This window comes from Eucalyptus grandis, chromosome 11 (assembly GCF_016545825.1).
Source record: "Eucalyptus grandis isolate ANBG69807.140 chromosome 11, ASM1654582v1, whole genome shotgun sequence".
Taxonomy (NCBI): Eukaryota; Viridiplantae; Streptophyta; class Magnoliopsida; order Myrtales; family Myrtaceae; genus Eucalyptus; species Eucalyptus grandis.
The window spans coordinates 43195295-43216380 of NC_052622.1; the positions used below are offsets into that span (position 1 = coordinate 43195295).

Consider the following 21086-nt stretch of genomic DNA (forward strand, 5'->3'; position numbering starts at 1 on the left):
GTGGGACCTCTGTTTTCATTTGTGGCTTTTTGAAAATGAAAGTTTGAAGACGTGAGTGGGTGGTTGACATTTAATGAAGTGGAACCTCAACTTTTGGAAAGCGAAAGCTTGCCATGGTTTTCCTCATATGACCAAGGCAAGAAAATATTTAAGAGTTCTCTGGAGTAATGATTCATCAAGGTTAAAAGAAATTTTAAACTTTAGCTAAAACGTAAGTGCTTCGGTCAATAAGCTTCAAATGACTCCTATGATAGAAATGAAGATGGGGTCCTCTTCTTCGGCCAAGTATGTGCATGAATCACCAATGCATTAATTGACGAAATTATGCATGATGTCAAAGCTACCGAGTTCAATATCTCAAACCAAAGTATAGGTGTAAAATTTTTTGAGTCCACTAAAGTCATCAATGAAAGACATTAAAAATTAGAAAAATTCCAATTCCATAGATTTGAATCTTGAATATCATTAAATATGAATTTCAGAGCACACCGGCTCTACTCTATAAATAAATATGGTGACAAGTTAAGTATCGTCGTCCTACACCATTAATGTACATGTCATAATTTATCAACTTAACCTTAACATCTTAGACTCTTGGCGATCTAGTTGTGGAAATTAACCTTAAATATTATTATCGAATCATGGGAATTTCCGAATGTCACAATTTGTGTCATACTATTAAAGTTTAGGGTTTTAAGTGATACGCTCTTGGCCAAAGCGGTTCCTCCAGCAAAAAAAAAAAAAAAAAAAAAAAAACAAACAATTTGTGATATTTATATTATATTGGGTATTATTTGAGGGTTTTTTTTTTTTTGTAATATTTGCCCCTAAATGAAAGTTCGTGAAAAGTCCGCAGAAAGAATATAGCGGTAGAAGAATTGAAAATACTTTGGTGTATATTCTCTCTCCTTTTGTTTTCCTTCTTTTGGCCGCAGGTTGATGAAGCCATCTTTATTACGTTGTGACAATGATCTAGCCTCACTCTAGACAATTGATTAGTCCAAAATCTCAAATGAATGTTGATTAAAGCCATGTCATTAATCTGCAAGTCACATCAATCACGAAACGAACAAAACGCAAGGCCAAAATGCAAATATTTTAGCCCACCCGATTCATTCCCCAGATCCACATTAGATTACTGTAAACATGGGAACCGCGTGAATTTGAAGATCTTCAGCTGTCCAAATTAACGAATTTGATCTACGCTCCTATGTGGTTTGGGTCGCGCATCTGATCAATGTGCTCGAAGGGATCATCAGTCTTTGCTGCGGGACCGAATTTTTTTCTTTTCAAATAATTGTCAAATTGAAATAAAATCTGCAACTTTTTGAGCATCCTACTAATCTAATCTAATCTAATCTAATGTAATATCGAGTCAAGATGGAGCATTTCTGGAGATTTTTACCCGCGCATGGGAGAAACCGACCGTTGCGATTTGGTATGAAGGAACGGGCGGGTTGAAACTCACATGGCACCAGCAAGAAACGCCGTCAAAATCTGTCCTTTTCGGACAGTTCGTCGTTTCCGTCGTCTCAGTCTCATTTGAGGTAAGCAGGCCACGACGAGATGTCGCTGTTGCGGTGGGAACGCGGGAAGTAGAAATGGTAAACCGACCGAAGTGAAGTGGATGGCGAGACAAGCGAGTTTTAGCAAGTAGCAGGTCGAAAAGCTCTTTGAATTCGCTGTGTTTGTTTCGCATTGATCCGACGCTCTGATCATCGTCGTAGAAGTCAGGCGGAGAATGGTCCTCGGCAAAGACGAATCAGAGATGGCGGAGAGAAGCGACCGCTCGTTGTCGGAGGATGAGAACCGGATGAATCCGGATTCCGAGGCAGAGAAGAAGAAGGGTGGGAGCCGGAGCCGGAGGGGGGAGGACGAGAGCAACGGCCTGTCAGTGGAGAGGATCTTCGAGGGCCAGGCGGTGCCGTCGTGGGGGAGGCAGCTGACGTTCAGGGCGTTTGCGGTGAGCTTCATGCTGAGCATCATGTTCGCCTTCATCGTCATGAAGCTGAACCTCACGGCGGGCATTATCCCATCGCTGAACGTCTCGGCGGGGCTCCTTGGGTTCTTCTTCGTCAAGACGTGGACCAAGGTCCTGGACAAGTCCGGGCTGCTCCAGGTCCCCTTCACGCGGCAGGAGAACACGGTGATCCAGACCTGCGTGGTGGCTTCCTCCGGCATCGCTTTCAGTGGTATGTTGGCTCGTCTTTCACTCTTAGCTGCAGTTTGAGATACCGCGAACTGTGAAGTGCTCTGTTTTAGCAGTTAATGTCTGCTGACATGCTCTTTGTCGCTTGTAATCGAAGAGGCTGGATTGTTTTATATGATATCTTTATATCTCTTCTCAAGCTGTTGAAGGAAAAAAACTGATTGAATGGAATGACAACAGAACCACTGGATCGTTATAAAAGGTCTTGTCTAATAATGCTTATATTTTGTTTCACTGTTTTGTACAATTTCTCTATTTCGGAATAAGTTACATATAACAAACTGTACATGAACAATTTGCGCTCAAGACAGCAAGAAACTTAAATGAGACAGACCTAAAAGTTTGCCCATTGATTTAAGAGTCCCCTTTTATGACCTCTTTTGCACAGGAACACCGGTCGCTTAGAAAAATGTTAGTCTCATGGACTCTAAATGAACTGTACTGCATATCCACAGATGGCATGTAGAAGGGTTGTTTCTATATAAACAACACAAAGTAGGGTATTTGGCCATAACCATATTGAATAGTCAGCACACCAATTTCATGTGCATATCTGAGGTCATGTGTTTCTTGGAACATATTCTGTGATAACCAATGCCAATGAGCTCAAGGGGCATGCAGCAATAATGCTCATTTAATCCTTTGAAGTTATCATTCAGATGTATGGATGCAACTATGCAAAAATGAAGGAACCTCCCCTAAGTTTGAGTCCATGCTCGTTTGCTAACAATCTCCAAAAAAAGTCAGTTGCCGATAGCGAATTTACCTACCTATTGTCACCACTGCTTCTTTTCCTTTTGGGCCAGACCACTGCCTGTTCAATTCAATTCATTTTCCCACTTTATTGTCATGGTTTACCGTTGTTTCAGTTGCTTGAAATGTATTTCAGCTGGAAAAGAAAGAAAAATATTTGACTGGAAAGTACTATAAACCTCTGCTTCTCTCAACAAAAATGATAAAAAGGCTCTTCTTCTGTTTCATATGGAACATCTATTCGACTAAAGTGGTCTGTCTTTCGTCATTAACCTCCCTTTATCACGTGTTAGAAATAAGGGCGACTTTCTATCCAATAATAATCTCTCTGAATTTGATTGAAGAAAGTAATTATAAGAGACGTAAACTTGCGTATTGTTTTTAGATGAATAGCTAGAGCTATTTACTGGAAAATGTGTTGCTCTGTGATTTTGTATGAGCAGGAGGTTTCGGGAGTTATCTCTTTGCAATGAGTGCGCGGGTTGCTGGTCAATCAACGGATCCGCAGAGCGCTCATGTTTTCAAAAACCCATCACTGGCGTGGATGATTGGTTTTCTATTTGTTGTCAGTTTCCTAGGCCTCTTTGCTGTGGTGCCTCTCCGAAAGGTACTCTTTGCACGTTGCATGTTTTTTTCTGTAGCACTTGCCCTTGAAAATGTCGTTCAAATTATAGTAATTTCCAATTAATCTCCACAATACACTTCACTTGAAAAGATTCTCTTTGGCCATAAGGAATCAAACTGTGGGGGCTTCCATGTACTGTTTCAAGTACTTCACTCACGCTTGCCTTTCTCTTGTTTCAGATTATGATTATTGACTTCAAGTTAACATATCCTAGCGGCACGGCAACTGCTCATCTTATAAATAGTTTCCACACACCTCAAGGAGCCAAGCTGGCTAAGTAAGACGCTATAAGCTGGAATGCCTTCTCGTTAGTGTGTCAATATGTTGGCTCTCATTGGCTTTAATTTTTCTCCTGAAGGAAACAAGTGAAGGCATTGGGAAAGTTCTTTTCCTTCAGCTTCTTATGGGGTTTTTTCCAATGGTTCTACACAGCAGGAGATGGTTGTGGTTTTACAAACTTCCCCACTTTGGGGCTTAAGGCTTTCCAAAACAGGTGCATAAGCTTAACAAACTTCAACTTTACAGTCTGCAACTACTTTTGTGCTGTAAGCTGGCCTTTATTTCGATGTCATGCACTTTAATAAGCAAAGCTATTAGCTGACTCTCTTACATGGATAACGTGAAGGTTTTACTTTGATTTCTCCGCAACATATGTTGGAGTTGGGATGATTTGCCCATACATCATAAATATCTCAGTGCTACTAGGAGGAATTCTATCCTGGGGTTTAATGTGGCCTCTAATAGAAACCAGAAAGGGACATTGGTATCCTGCAGAGGCAAGCCCAACCAGCATGCGCGGACTTCAAGGTTATAAGGCAAGTCAAGATATACATGCAAATGTGCAAGTTTGTTTGTCTTTTCTTTATCCTCTAATCTTACAACCAATTTGTCAGGTTTTCATTGCCATTGCCACGATATTGGGTGATGGGCTCTACAACTTCTTCAAGGTGCTTGGCAGAACGCTCTCTGGCCTGTACCATCATCTCCGAGACAGAGAAATGAGTCATGTTCTCCCCATTGCGAATGGTTCCTCTCCTGAGAACCCTCAAGTGTCTTACGATGACCAACGACGGACACAGCTTTTCCTAAAAGATCAAATCCCTACATGGTTTGCAGTTGCAGGGTATGTCGCAATAGCAGCCATATCCACAGCTACTCTTCCACACATGTTCCCCCAACTCAAATGGTATTACATCCTAGTCATCTATCTCTTCGCTCCAACCTTGGGTTTCTGCAATGCCTATGGCTGTGGGCTCACCGACTGGTCTCTTGCCTCGACTTATGGGAAGCTTGCCATCTTCGTAATTGGGACATGGGCCGGTGCCTCACATGGTGGAATTCTTGCTGGTTTAGCTGCCTGTGGGGTCATGATGAATATTGTATCTACAGCCTCGGACCTGACTCAAGACTTCAAGACAGGCTATCTGACCCTGGCTTCACCGCGGTCCATGTTCGTGAGTCAGGTGATCGGTACTGCCATGGGCTGTGTTATCTCTCCCTGCGTCTTTTGGCTTTTCTACAAGGCCTTTAAGGATCTTGGACTCCCAGGAAGTGAATATCCTGTCCCCTTCGGAACTGTTTATCGCAGCATGGCCGAACTTGGGGTGGAAGGCTTCTCTTCCTTGCCCAAACACTGCCTCATGCTCTGCTACGGTTTTTTTGCGGCTGCCATGATCATAAATGGGTTCAGGGATTTAGTCGGTAAGAAGTGGGCCCGTTTCATCCCGCTGCCAATGGCTATGGCAATACCCTTCTACATAGGGCCATACTTTGCCATCGATATGTGCGTTGGTAGCCTAATCCTGTTCATCTGGGAGAAAATCAACAAAACCAAGGCTGATGCATTTGGGCCAGCGGTAGCCTCAGGTCTGATTTGTGGGGATGGCATATGGACATTGCCTAGCTCAATACTCGCTTTGGCAAGGGTTAATCCACCAATTTGCATGAAGTTCCTATCAAGAGCCGCGAACAAGAGAGTCGATGCCTTCCTGGGATCTTAGTCCTGCAGTTTAGACTCATGAAGATGGCGTGAAATCTCAAGCACATCGCAAGTCTCTAGATGGACGTCATGATCTGCTCTATCTTCCTGTTTTTCCTGCAATCTCCCAAAATCCCAGTGAAGCACTCGTAGCAGCTAGGAGCTGCGAAACTGCTCTTGTATGTAACCCAACTGTCTTCGGTGCTTCTCTTCATGCCTTATAGAATCCACATTCTGGCAGTAGCCAATTATAATTTTCACGTATTACCATTGATAATATGAAACTCTAGGGAAGATTGAACTGCTACTACCCTCTTCTTTTCTTGGAATAGTTGAATACACACTGTCCCCAGACAGTTGGTAGGAAATATTAGAGTCTGTGTCTGCCAATGGTCCAAATTATAGTTTTTAGTCTTCGGATATGAGAAACAAAATGACTCTGGGTGCTATTGTCGTAAACTAAATTAAACAAATTACTTAAGTGCAATTAAGAATGATGTAGTTTTAAAATTTTCCGATTTCTCTATCTTCTTTTCTAGTTGAAGGAGACAATGACTTCGGTTTTTAGTATCGTTGAATGAAGAAAAATAGTCGACCGTAACTTTGCGGTTCACTAGCGTTGAGAACAGCAGCGAGAGGGGAGCACGACTCAACTCGAAGACTTGCGTCAAGAGAAATGGCGACTGAAGAGGGAACGGCACGAACGCCTCGACTTGCTGCAGGAACTGGAAATAGATCCGGCAATTCCAAATGCGAAAGCAAGCTACCTACAAGCGAGAGATCGGTGAAAATAGGAGAGTAGAAGAGCACAATCTCGGTTTTGAAATTTTGAGTGTCTTCTCAATTAAGCCTCCGCATCTGCTTTTAGTCTTAGAAGACCAAGCGAGTTGAAATACGAGTCATTCAAGCAACCCATCGTGACCCGTTGTATCGGACCCTGTCTTTTTCGTTAATTCATTCTGCCTTACTCTGTTGCCAAACGAGTTACCCCCTCGGTACGCGATTCCTTGAACATGAGTCTTGGACTTATGCCACTTGAATCACGGTCTCTTTTATCAGGATCGGGATTCACAGGGGGTAACACGTAACCTTTGATCAGGGTTCTCTTTTCCCTGACCGCTCGACCCTCTTGCAAGTCATGATGCAAAGCCCCCTCTTGAAACCAAGACCATCTTTCCATTCCATCGATTCCGGCCTTAAGAGTGGTTTGGATAGTTAAAAAATTCCCTGTTTTCACGTAGATCCGATTTCAGCAAGGTCAGAAATGTAAATCCTTCGACTTCTCGTCCCCATCAGCAGGCTATACAATCAAGAAAACGATACGACGGGACAGTCTCTGTTTGCATCGAGATGGAGATGGTTAAGAATCGTTCTGTACACTGAATCTCCCAGTTCCAATGAAGAAGGCATTGAAAATTCACGATCGATGTTCATACGTCCGCTGTTCTTGTCTTCGTTCGATTCTTGCTATATATCGGAAATGGACCCTCCGCTGTTATTGTCTTCGTTCGATTCTTGCTATATATCGGAAATGGACCCTCCGATGTCTCTCCACCAATGGAGACTCTCGCGATGACCTTTTTTTCCACATAAAGGACGAGTGAGTATTCCCCAAGGTCCAAGCAGCGTGTCGTGCACTTCGGAGCGAACTGAATTACGACTCGCGTTCGGATTGTCCAAAAACATCCAGCTGCCTGAAAATCACCTTCCGTTTTGAAAGTACCAGTCGTGGTTTGTTTTTTGCTGGCCAAGTAGCTTGGGATGAATGTGATTTTCTGAATAAAATGAACGATTACTACCATAAAAAAATTATAAATTATGTCAAGCCCGAATTTTTTAAACTTACTCATTGTGACGCAAATACCTTTGAGTTTTTTTAGCGTCATAAAAAAAACTGACACGGTGTGATGGATATACATTAGATGGAACTGAAATAGAGGGCATATATGATTTTTTTCGTGATAAAAAAAAAAGTTATGAATATTTGTGTCACCATAGACAAGTTTAGAAATGACCGTCTTTCGGGCAAAAACGACGAGTGAATGGTTCCCCAAGCCCAAGTAGCGTGTCATGCCCTTGAAGTGGACCAGATTATGACTCGTGCTTGGATTATCAAAAAATATCTAGCTGCCTAAAAATCACTTGCTCTTTTTAAATTATTCTAATGGTTGTTTGTTCTCTGTTGGCTACGTAATTTGGGGCGAATGCAATGTTTTGAATTAAATGAATGATTACTATAAGAAAAAATATCAAAATATGATCACCGTGACATAAATACTCCAATTTCCATCATAAAAAACCTCGAAGTGACAAATATACCTTGGATGGAATCAAAATAGAAGATATGTGTGTGTGTGAATCAAAATATATATATATATATATAATTTTTCTCGTGATACAAAAAAAGTTGGGGTATTTACATTACAATGAACAAGTTTAGAATTTTTGTGATGTCAAAAAAGTTAAGACTATTTATGTTACAGTGACTATAGTTTAGGTTTCTTTGTTGTGTTTACCTTTAAATGAAAGAATCATGAAAATTGCGCAAAAAGAATATGGCAACAGAAGAATTCAAAAAACTTTGGTGTATATTCTTTTGGTTGTTGTTCTTCTTTTGGCTGCATGTTGATGGCCTATGTGCTTGGTCCGATGTGACAAGTCTCTTGCCTCACTCCACAAAATTGATTAGTCCAAAATCTCAAATGAATGTCGATTAAAGCTCCGTGATTCATTCCTCAGATTCGCATTAGATACTAAAAACGGTGGAACTGTGTGTGTTTGACGATCTTGAGCCATCCGCATCAACGAATTCGATTGGCTGAAGAGAGCCTAAGGTTATCTATCAATGCAGTTGTGACGACAAGTTTCGATGCCCCTCATGTCATTCGGGTCATGCATCCGATCGGTGTGCTTAAGGGATCGTTAGTCTTTCCGGCATGATTACTCTTTTTTTTTTCTTTTTAACGAGTGTCGAATTGAAATAAAATCTGCGATTTTTTGAGCATTGAATCTCTCGATAGAGCATTTCTAGAAATTGACCCACGTAGGGGATATTGACCGTTGGGATTGGTATAAAGGAGTGGACGAGTTGAAACTTACAAGAGACCAATTTTTTTTCAATGGCCATGATTCTTTTCGCTACCATCCAACAACAGAGAGTTCAACTCATTGACTCACAAAATCGAAGTGAGTTTGGACATAAATCTGAACAACTAAATGAACATATTTAGAATGTGAGTATGAATGTAAATTTGAACAAATAAATGAATATAGTTAGGAAGTGAGTCCGAATGTGAATCCGAATAAATGACAGAAGTGGAACTATTATTGCATACCAAGACTACATAGATTAACCAACCAAGTTAAAAGTATTAAGTAAATTAAATTAACTTAATGCGTAAAATTTTCACTTACCTTGAAATTGACTTCAGACTCAGAGCTTTAAATCACCCCTAAGCAAAATAAACAAAACTGAAATTCAACAATGCTTAATTTTAAAACGACAAAAGTTGGTGGGAAGCAATGAAAACTCAAAAGGTTGAAACGGAAACTTTAATTATTTCAAGTGTGGGATCTCTGTTTCCATTTGTGGGTTTTTGAAAACAAAAGCTTGAAGAAGTGAGTGGGTGATCCAATATTAATGAAGTGAAACCTCTACTTTTGAAAGTCGAAAGCTTGCCATGGTTTTGTTGATACAACTAAGCAAGAAAATTTTTAAAGTGTTCTCGATAGTTATCACAAAGTGTAATGATTAATCAAGGTTAAAAGAAATTTTAAACTTTGGGTAAAAGGTGAGTGCTTTAATTAATGAGCTTCAAATGACTCCTATAAGGTTAGCTAGGATACACTTGCCCAAAATAACTAACCAAAAACCAAAAATCGCCAATGGTTAATTTTAAAAATGACAGAATCTATTGTTAAGAAGTAGTGAAATTAAAAGATTTACCTCGTTCGTACTCAAAAGGTTGAGATAGAAACTTTGATTAATTTGAGTATGGGACATCTGTTTCTACTAGTGGGTTTTCAAAAATGAAAACTTGAAGAAGTGAGTGGGTGGTTGAAAGTTAATGAAGTGGAACCTCTACTTCTGGAAAGCGAACGCCTATGTTAATTTTCCTCATATAATCAAGGCAAGAAATTCTTTAAAGAGTTCTCAATAGTTATCAAGAAAAAAACAATGATTAATCAAGGTTAAAAGAAATTTTAAACTTTGGCTAAAAGGTGAGTGCTTCAATAAATGAGGACAGATAACCCCTATAAGGTTAGCTAGGATACACTCAGCCTAAAAGAACTAAGCAAAACTGAAAATCAACAATGTGTAATTTTAAAAACGACATAATATGTTGGTAGGAAGTGGTGAAATTAAAGATTTACCTTGTCCAGATTCAAAAGATCGAGATAGAAACTTTGATTAATTCAAGTATGGGACCTCTGTTTCTACTTGTAGGTTTTTGAAAACGAAAGCGGGAAAAAGTGAATGGGTGATTGAAAGTTGAAGTGGAATCTCTACTTTGGGAAAGGAAATGCTTGTCATGGTTTTCCTCATACGATAAGGGCAAGAAAATTTTTAAAGAGTTCTCAATAGTTATCAAGAAAGACTAATGATTAATCAAGGTTAAAAGAAATTTAAACTTTGGCTAAAAGGCGAGTGCTTCAATGAATGAGCTTCAAATGACCCCAATAAGGTTAGCTAGGATACACTTGGCCCAAAAGAACTAAACAAAATCGAAAATCAACAATGTTTAATTTTAAAAACGACAAAATCTATTGGTAGGAAGTAGTGAAATTAAATGACTTACCTTGTTCAGATTCAAAAGGTTGAGACAGTAACTTTGATTAAATTGAGTGTGGGACCTTCGTTTTTATTTGTGGGGTTTTGACGGTGAAAGCTTGAAGAAGTTAGTGGATGGTTGAAAGTTCATCAAGTGGAATCTCTACTTTTGAAAGCGCACGCTTGTCATGGTTTCCTCATATGACCAAGGCAAGAAAGTTTTTAAAGAGTTCTCAATAGTTATCAAAAAAGAGTAATGATTAATCAAGGTCAAAAGAAATTTTAAACTTTGGCTAAAAGGCGAGTGCTTCAATGAATGAGTTTCCGATGACCCCAATAAGGTTAGCTAGGATACACTTGGCCCAAAAGAACTAAACAAAATCGAAAACCAACAATGTTTAATTTTAAAAATGACAAAATCTATTGGCGGAAGTATGAAATTAAAAGATTTACCTCGTTCAGACTTAAAAGGTTGAGACATAGACTTTAATTAATTTGAGTGTGGGACCTCCAGTTCTATTTGTGGGTTTTCGAAAACGAAAACTTAAAGAAGTGAGTTGGTGGTTAAAAGTTAAGGAAGTGGAACCTTTACTTTTGGAAAGCAAAAGCTTGCCATGGTTTTCCTCATTCGAACAAGGCAATAAAATTTTTTAAGAGTTCCCAATAGTTATAGAGAAAGAGTAATGATTAATTAAGGTTAAAAGAAATTTTAAACTTTAGCTAAAAGGTAAGTGCTTTAATGAATGAGCTTCAAATGACTCCTATGTGGCTAGCTAGGATACACTTAGCCCAAAAGAATTAGTCACGAGAAAATATTTTAATGGAAATCAAGATGAGGTCCTCGGCCAAGTATGCGCAAGAATCACCAATGCATCAATGAACTAGAGTTAAAATTAATGATATTATGCATGATGTCAAAACTACCAAGTTCAATATCTCAAACCAAAGTACAGCTATAAAATATTTTTAGTCCACTAAAATCATCAATGAAAGACATTAAAAATTAGGAAAAATCTCAATTCAATATATTTGAATCTTAAAATCATCAAATGCGAATTTCAAAACATATCGGCCCTATTCCATAAATAATACAGTGACGAGTTAAGTATTGCCATATTACACCACTAATGTACACGGCGAAATCTATCAACTTAATGGAAATCTAGTTATGGAAATTAATCTTAAATATTATAATCGAATCATGGAATTTCCGGATGTCACAATTTGTGTCACATTGTTCAAGTTTATGGTTTTTGGCAATACAAAAAAAGTTCAGGATATTTATGTCAAAGTGAGTATAATTTGAGTTTTTTTTTTTTTTTGGCAGTATTTTTCTGTAAATGAAAGAATTGTGAAATCTTTTGCAAAAAGAATATAACGTTAGGAGAATTGAAAAAACTTTGGTGTATCTTCTTTTCTTTCTTTCTTTCTTTTTTGGGTTTTTATTCTTTTGGCCGCAGGTTGATTGAGTCATCTCTGGCACGTTGTGACTTCGATGTAGCCTCCCTCTAGACAATTGACTATTCCAAACTCTCAAACGATTGTTTGATTAAAGCCCTGTGATTACCCTACGAGTTAACATCAATCACGAAACGAACATAACGAAAGGCCAAAATGCAGATATTTTAACCCACCCGATTCATTCCCCAGATTCTCATTAGATTACTATAAACGCGGGAACCGTGTGGATTTGATGATCTTGAGCCGTCCAAATCGATGAATTCGATCGACCAAAAAGAGTATGCTCCCCATGTCGTACAGGTTGGGTGCCCGGTCAATGTGCTCAAAGGGATCGTCAGTCTTTGCAGCGCAACCCTTTTTTTTTTCTTTAACGAGAGTCGTATTGAAATATTCACAATTTTTTTAGCATCAAACTAGTCTAATCTAATCTAAACTCTCAATGGAGCGTTTCTAGATATTTTACCCGCGCGGGAGAAAGTGACCGTTGCGATTGGCCTCCAGGAGTGGGCGGGTCGAAACTCCCAAATTTGTACTCATCATCCAGTTGCATCAGCAAGAAACGCCGTTAAAATCCGTCCTTCTCAGGCCGTTCGTCATTTCCGTCGTCTCGGCCTCATTTGAGGTAAGCAGGCGACGACGAGGTGTCAGTGCGAGCTTTTAGCTAGTAGCAGGTCGAACAGCTCTTTAAATTCGCCATGTTTGTTTCGCATTGATACGGCGCTCTGATCATCGTCGCAGAAGTCAGGCAGGGAACGGCCCTCGGCAAAGACGAATTGGAGATGGCAGAGAGAAGCGACCGCTCGTTGTCGGAGGATGAGAATCGGATGAATCCGGAATCCGAGGCGAAGGTGAAGAAGGGTGGGAGTGGGAGCCAGAGCTGGAGCTGGGAGGACGAGAACAACGGTCTGTTGGTGGAGAGGATCTTCGAGGGCCAGGGGGTGCCGTCGTGGAGGAGACAGCTGACGTTCAGGGCGTTTGTGGTGAGCTTCGCACTGAGCGTCATGTTCGCCGTCATCGTCATGAAGCTGAACCTCATGACGGGCATCATCCCGTCGCTGAACGTCTCGGCGGGGCTCCTTGGGTTCTTCTTCGTCAAGACGTGGACCAAGGTCCTGGAAAAGTCCGGGCTGCTCCGGGTCCCCTTCACGCGGCAGGAGAACACGGTGATCCAGACCTGCGTGGTGGCGTCCTCCGGCATCGCTTTCAGCGGTACGTTGGCTCGTCTTTCACTCTTGGCTGCAATTTGAGATAGCGCGAACTGTGAAGTGCTCTGCTTTAGCAGCTTTGTCTGCTGACTTGCTCTCTGTCATTTATAATTGAAACTAAGCGTACATGATTTCTTACCCTTACGTACCTTTTGGCTTCTCCTAAGTTGTTCTATCCTCCGGTCTAGTGAATTGCCCAAAGTCATCACTGTAACCACAACCAGAACAAGCACCTGTAAAAAATTATTCACATAAATAATTAATTAATCAAGAACAATCGGATCAATATATGACTATAAAATACCAAAATTAATAAGTACAACGAAATTAAAACATATATGTTTAAGCCATTACTTCATTTGAAGAAATCTATTAGAATGCAAAGATCTTCCTCTCAATAACCTATTTTAGTAGAGCAGTTTTTTTTTATAGGATTAAGTAATTGATAGATAGAACCTACTATTTTATAGGCTAGAGAGAGGATTTAGCAAACCCTAATCAATAGTGTGTCAAATGGGCTCCTCCTATTACGGGTTTCAATTAAACACTATTGCTACACTTTATTGCTCAACTAGCCTCGTCATTAATATATGCTAAAACTCAGTTCAATAAATTCACTTAAGGTTTAACAAATATTTGAATATTCATTAATCCGATTATTTAAAATATAAAATTAATTAATTAATATAAGCCAATATTATAAGAAATTTCCAACAGCACCATCTTGCACTTGAGCCTATGCTGAATTGAGGAAGGAATCCTGGGTTTCAATGGAATCAACACATGCGAATTTCTGGTGTCGTCTTTCATTTTTTTTTTTCCCTTCTTTTCTTGAGCTGGTCCTACTTCATCGACTGTTCAGTGGAGAATCAATTAGGATTCATATATGGGTATTTTCAGAGTTTTAGGATATGGGCATAGAATTTTCTAAGTTTTCCTCCTTGGTGTCTTCAGCAATGGAATAAAATTATAAAAGTCTACGAGTCAGCAGTCAAGATTCCCTCAGGCTGTGGCTATCCTTTTATCTAGATCGGGGTCCACCGTGAATGATGCTCAAGCTGAACTGCTTCTTAGTCCACAATTTAGAGCCTTTGAAAGCGGCACGGCCCTTGCAGCTCTGTAGACGCTGATTTTTGGAGCCAGAAAAATTTGGAAGCATTCATAATTAGATGACGAAAAGAGAATTTTAAATGCTAATCCACCAATTTTATCCTGTCATTATGGAACTTCTGTCTATTGGGAGCGCTGTTATTTTACTCGGGAAATTTATGGAGGTGTAAAGGTTCCGGGAACGCCAAAATTCTTAAGTCCAAAGGAAGGATTGCCTCTTTTGCACAGAAACGCCGGTTACCCAGAAAAATGTCAATCTCATGGATTCTAATTGAACTGCTCTGCATATACACAGATGACATGTAGGATGGCTGTTTCTATGTAAACAACACAAAGTAGGGCATTTGGCCATAACTATATTGAATAGTCAGTACACTAATTTCATGTGCATATTTGAGGTCATGTGTTTCTTGGAACATATTCTATGATAACCAATGCCAATGAGCTCAAGAGGTATGCAGAGATAATGTTCATGTATTCTTTTGAAGTTGATAATTCAGATTTATGTATGCAACTATGCAAAAATGAAGGAACCTCTCCTAAGTTTGAGTGCAAGCTCATTCGCTAACCATCTCCAAATAAAATCAGTTGCACATAGCGAGTTTGCCTATTGTCACCACTGCTTCTTTTTCTTTGGGGCAGACCACCGCTTGTTCAATTCAATTCGTTTTCCCAGTTTATTGTCATGTGTTTACTGTCGTTTCAGTTGCTTGAAAAGTATTTCAGCTGGAAAAGAAAGAGAAATATTTTGACTGGAAAGTAGTAATTAAACGTCTGCTTCTCTCAACAAAAAAGATAGATAGGCTCTTGCTTCTGTTTCATATGGAATATTTATTCAACTGAAGTGGTCTGCTTTTAGTCATTGACCTCCCTTTGTCGCGTGTTAGATATAACAGTGACTTTCGATCCAATAATAATCTCTTTGAATCTGATTAAACTTTTCTTGGAAGAAAGTAATTATAAGAGATGTAAACTTGCGTATCATTTTTGGATGAATAGCTAGAGCTATTTGCTGAAAAATGTGGTGCTCTGTGATTTTATATGAGCAGGAGGTTTCGGGAGTTATCTCTTTGCAATGAATGAGCGAGTTGCTAATCAATCAAAGGATACGCAGAGTGCTCATGTTTACAAAAATCCATCACTGCTGTGGATGATTGGTTTTCTATTTGTTGTCAGTTTCCTTGGCCTCTTTGCTGTGGTGCCTCTCCGAAAGGTATTCTTTGCATGTTGCATGTTTTTTTCTGTGGCAATTATAGTGATTGCCAATTAATCCCCATGATACACTGCACTTGAAAAGATTCTCTTTCACCATGAGAAAACCAAACGTGTGGGGCTTGCATGTACCGTTTAGATTCACTCATGCTTGCCCTTCTCTGGTTTCAGATTATGATTATTGACTTCAAATTAACGTATCCTAGCGGCACGGCAACTGCTCATCTTATAAATAGTTTCCACACACCTGAAGGGGCCAAGCTAGCTAAGTAAGACACTATAAGCTGGAAAGCCTTCTCATTTGTTTGTCAATATGTTGGTTCTCATCGGCTTTAATTTTTCTCCTGAAGGAAACAAGTGAAAGCATTGGGAAAGTTCTTCTCCTTCAGCTTCTTGTGGGGCTTTTTCCAATGGTTCTACAAAGCTGAAGATGATTGTGGTTTTGCAAACTTCCCTAGTTTGGGGCTTAAGGCTTTCCAAAACAGGTGCATAAGCTTAACAAACTTCCACTTTACAGTCTGCAACTAGTTTTGGGTTGTAAGTTGGCCTTTACTTCGATGTCATGCACTTTAATAAGCAAAGCTATTAGCTGACTCTCTTACATGGATAACGTGAAGGTTTTACTTTGATTTCTCCGCAACATATGTTGGAGTTGGGATGATTTGCCCATACATTATAAATATCTCAGTGCTACTAGGAGGAATTCTATCCTGGGGTTTAATGTGGCCTCTAATAGAAACCAGAAAGGGACATTGGTATCCTGCAGAGGAAAGCCCAACCAGTATGCGCGGACTTCAAGGTTATAAGGCAAGTCAAGATATACATGCAAATGTGCAAGTTTGCTTGTCTTTTATTTATCCTCTAATCTTATAATACCAATTTGTTAGGTTTTCATTGCCATTGCCATGATATTGGGTGATGGGCTCTACAACTTCTTCAAGGTGCTTGGTCGAACGCTCTTTGACTTGTACCATCAGCTCCGAGATAGAGAAATGACCCATGTCCTCCCCTTTGCAAATGGTTCCTCTCTTGATAACCCTCAAGTATCTTATGATGACCAACGACGGACACAGCTTTTCCTAAAAGATCAAATCCCGACATGGTTTGCAGTTGCAGGGTATGTCACAATGGCAGCCATATCCACAGCTACTCTTCCGCACATATTCCCCCAACTCAAATGGTATTACATTTTAGTCATCTATCTCTTTGCTCCAACCTTGGGTTTCTGCAATGCCTATGGCTGTGGGCTCACCGATTGGTCTCTTCCCTCGACCTATGGGAAGCTCACCATCTTCATGATTGGGGCATGGGCCGGTGCCTCACATGGTGGAATTCTTGCTGGTTTAGCTGCCTGTGGAGTCATGATGAATATTGTGTCTGACCTCGGACTGACTCGGGACTTCAAGACAAGCTATCGACCCGGCTTCACCACGGTCCATGTTTGTGAGTCGGGTGATTGGTACCGCCATGGGCTGCGTTATCTCTCCCTGCGTCTTTTGGCTTTTCTACAAGGCATTTAAGGATCTTGGACTCCCAGGAAGTGAATATCCTGTCCCCAACGGAATTGTTTATCGCAGCATGGCTGAACTTGGAGTGGAAGGCTTCTCTTCCTTGCCCGAACACTGCCTCACGCTCTGCTACTGTTTTTTCGCTGCTGCCATGATCATAAATGGGTTCAGGGACTTACTTGGTAAGAAGTGGGCCCGTTTCATCCCACTGCCAATGGCTATGGCAATACCCTTCTACATAGGGCCATACTTTGCCATCGATATGTGCGTCGGTAGCTTAATCCTATTCATTTGGGAGAAAATTGACAAAGCCAAGGCCGACGCGTTTGGGCCAGCGGTAGCTTCAGGTCTAATATGTGGGGATGGCATATGGACATTGGCTAGCTCAATACTCGCTTTGGCAGGGGTTAATCCACCAATTTGCATGAAGTTCTTATCACGAGCCACGAACAAGAGAGTTGACACCTTCCTGGGGTCTTAGTCCGGCAGTTTAAATGCACAAAGATGGCATGAAATCTTGAGCACTTCGCAAGTCTCTAGATGTACGTCATGATCTGCTCTACCTTCTCGTTTTTCTTGCAATCTCACAAAGTCTCTGTGAATCAGTCATAGTAGCAACTAGGAGCTGCGAAATTACTCCGTATAATGTAACCCAACTGGGTGGGGGAAAAAGTGTCCTATGGTAATAAATGTATATGATACTATCTTTGGTGCTTTTCTTCATGCCTTATAGAATCCACATTTCTAGCATTAGCCAATTATAATATACAAGCACTGCCCTTGACAAAACGAAACTCCAGGGAAGATTGAACAGCTAAGCCCTTACCCTCTTCTTTTCTTGGAATAGTTTGAATACACACTGTCCCCAAACGGTAGGAAATATTAGAGGAACTTGTGTCTGCCATTGGTCCAAACTCTAGCTTTTAGTCTTCGAATATGAGAAATAAAACGACTGTGGGTGCTATCGTCGTAAACTAAATTAAACAAATTACTTAAGTGCGATTAAGAATGATGTAGTTCCAAACCGACATGACGATAAAACGGATGTACACAAGAACAAAAGCACCTCTTATAGGGTCGTAATTATTAATTCATGATTCTCTTGATTGTGCTTAGAATGATGGCGACACAAAAGGTCAGAATTATATAAAGTTATTTTGTACATCGACAAAACATGAATATTATACGTTTTGTAATTTGTCAGATTAGATATCAATTAAGTAAGCCAATCCTAACATATGGAGCATCACTCTACATGGCTCATTTGACTAAGGAAACAAACTCCATTTTACAACAAATTTTCTCTTTTCATTTTGATCATAACTCCACTTCCTCTAATTTATGCTCCATTTATATTGTAAGCTTCTATATTTTTTCCATTTTATGGCAGCATTTCGACTGGTAGATAAAGGATAAACTCAATAAGCATGTAGAGAGAATAAATACTGGAACAAAAGAGTTGTTTTGGGGGGGAGGGGGAGGGGGTGGGGTCGTAAAAAGCACTTTCATTCAATCGAAGAGGTTTGAGAATACGCTCCATGATTTCATTTTTTTGAGTTTCTTCTAAGTTAAGCCTCCGCATCTGTTTTTAGTCTTAGAAAACCCAACGAGTTGAAAAACGAGTCATACAAGGTAATTGACATGACTAGTTTTATTTATTTATTTATTTTTGGTGAAAGGTAAGATTTATATATTGACTTTAAACCAAAAGAACTATATATAGTTATACAGCAAAAATTCAATCCTAGAAACTTGCACTCATGAAGACAACAAGTCAGAGTGAGTGGAAGAGGGTCAAGGTAAAAGGAAACCATGCCAAGGGCAAGGGAAGGAAAAAAAGCGAAACAACGGCACAAAACTAGCAAGTCTAAACCAACACAAATAGCAATGAGGAAGCACTACCAACAAAAGAAACCAAGCACAGCTTTAAGATTGGTAATGAAGGGCATCTCGGAAGCCGGGAGGAGGGTGACGACGAGAGGACGAAGCAAAGCTTCCGTCTTCAGCAAATGATCCGAAGAACCTCCGAGCTAACGAGAGAGGAAAAACCCCTACTAAAAAAACCAGTCGACTAATAAGGTGATCAGCTCGCCAAAATGGAGGGGTTGAGCGACCAGCTTTGCAACAATCTCCTATTAGCCACAGTGGGAGGAACTTGATGGAAAGACAAGGCTTTGTCGTTTATAACCTGTTCATGGCCAAAAGGGAAGGAGGTCTACCCTGGAACCGTATATTGTTACACTCCTTCCAAGTGATGTTGCATAAAGCAGCAAATGCAAAGTGAGCAAGAAAAGAGCGGAAGGAAGGTCCTGAGAGAGATTTGATTGCCCAAAGCAAGTTTTCCTTCCAAGATTTATTCCACCAAGCATAATTAAATCTCGCGGCCCAAAAAGTGGCTAAGGCAGCAGGTGACTAGTTTTATTGGGTCTTGGTTTTTCGGGAATTTAGTTTGCCTTACTTTGTAGTCAAACGAGTTACCCATTCTGTACAAGATCCCTTAAACATGAGAAGTTGCAATTGGGGTCCTAGCTCTACCTAAAATTGGACTTATGCAACTCGAATCATGACTTCTTTATTAGGATCAAGATTCACAGGGTAACACGTAACCTTTGATCAGGATTCTCTTTTCCTTGACCGCTCGATCCTCTTGCAAGTCACGATACATAGCCCCCTCTTGAAACCAAGACCGTCTTTCCATTTCATTGATTCCGACCTCAAGAATGGTTTCGATAATTCAAAATTCCCTGTTTTCACTAAGATCCGGATTTCAACAAGGTCAAAAATGTGAATCCCCGACCTGTCATTCCCATCCATGTTGTCCCCATCAGCAGGCAAACACGATCAAGAAAGCGATACGACAGGACACTCCGTTTGCATCGAGACGGAGACGTCTGCTGTTCTTGTAGCATTCGCTCGATTCTTGCTCCTATCGGAAATGGACCCTTCAATGTCTCCCCCTGTTGGCTGGGTCCACCTTCATGGGGGCCCAACTAAAACATAAACTAAAAGAAAACAAAAAGAAGCCGAAGTCAAAAAGTAAAAGGGACAAAGAATTGCTTCCTACGATTGATGAGCCCGAGAGGGGAGAGAAGCGGAGAGTACCCACAAAAGGGCACTCACTGAAGAGAGCATGGAGAAAGAGGGAAAAGGGACTAAAATTTTGCGACTCCGATTCAAAAGCCAAGCCTCAATGAAATTGGCTCAAATTTGAGTATATTATTTATGAGACCGAGAGCTTTTCATTCATTGGAAATCTCCTCTAAAATCTCCAATTATGGTTGGGATTTTATTATCTCATTTATATCTATCTTTATGATAAGAAAATGTGATTATAATATTGATGTTAAGCCTCTAATGTATAATTAGAGAAGATTACTTTATGTATCATACTATTCTTAGTGATTAGTAAAAGTTTTTGGGTGGTTTGTGATTTTTTTCCGCATTAGGTTTTCGCATTAAATCATTGATGGTGTTGTTGGCTTTATTTCCTTATCAATTTGGCATTATATTTGCTTATTCCAAGGTTATATATGGCTCGTTATTGATGGAACTAAGTTGATTTTTTTCGATTTAGTTTTAGTAGAGAAATTGATCCTAAATTGAGTTTAGTTTGTGGTGAATTGTTGCTTGATTCCCCCAACAACACATCTTTTCGTGCAATCATATCTTTGATAAAATTATACTTAATATCTATATGTTTGATCTTGCCATGATACTTTGAATCTTTAGTGTACGCTATTACTGCTTGGCTATCATAGTTAACCAATAATGAATTTGCAGCATTCTTAATAACATCTAAATGATCCAAAAATCTCTTAAACCAAACGCATTCTTGTATTGCTGCTAATAATGCCACGAACTCAGCTTCCATCGTGGACAAGACTATACACATTTGTTTCTTACTATTCCAAGATATGGTACCATTATTCAATAAGAAAATAAATCCAATTGTAGATTTCCTTTCATCTAAATCTCCCCCCAATTAACATCCGATAGCCTTCAAGTTGTAGATTCTTTCCTTGGTAACTCAATGTATAATCAGCAATTCCCTTCAGATATCTTAGTATTTTTTTGACGGCTTTCCAATATACTTGACCTAGATTAGATTAGTATCTACTTACTATTCCAACTGCAAAATATATGTCAGGTCTTAGACACAGCATAGCGTACATTAAGCTTCCAACAACACTAGTATAAGAAACATGTTGCATTTGTTCATTCTTTTGTGGAGTCTTTAGACACCTTTTATGGCTC

General features: G+C 39.8%; 2 protein-coding genes across 2 annotated transcripts; both read left to right on the plus strand.

The window, feature by feature from the left end:
* The first annotated feature begins 1615 nt into the window (after positions 1 to 1615).
* On the plus strand, positions 1616 to 5933 carry LOC104425877 (probable metal-nicotianamine transporter YSL7). The gene is made up of 6 exons (XM_010038724.3): positions 1616 to 2192; positions 3406 to 3569; positions 3767 to 3864; positions 3946 to 4080; positions 4213 to 4402; positions 4481 to 5933. The coding sequence occupies exons 1-6, from the start codon at positions 1742 to 1744 to the stop codon at positions 5585 to 5587; spliced, it is 2145 nt and encodes a 714-aa protein (XP_010037026.2). The 5' UTR covers positions 1616 to 1741; the 3' UTR covers positions 5588 to 5933.
* Positions 5934 to 12069: 6136 nt separating this feature from the next.
* Positions 12070 to 17548, plus strand: LOC104427664 (probable metal-nicotianamine transporter YSL7). Its single transcript, XM_018865337.2, is given in 8 exon segments — positions 12070 to 12419; positions 12536 to 13006; positions 15162 to 15325; positions 15496 to 15593; positions 15675 to 15809; positions 15942 to 16131; positions 16212 to 16744; positions 16746 to 17548. Coding segments are annotated over 7 exon segments (2118 nt in total). The 5' UTR covers positions 12070 to 12419; positions 12536 to 12576; the 3' UTR covers positions 17314 to 17548.
* Positions 17549 to 21086: the final 3538 nt, after the last annotated feature.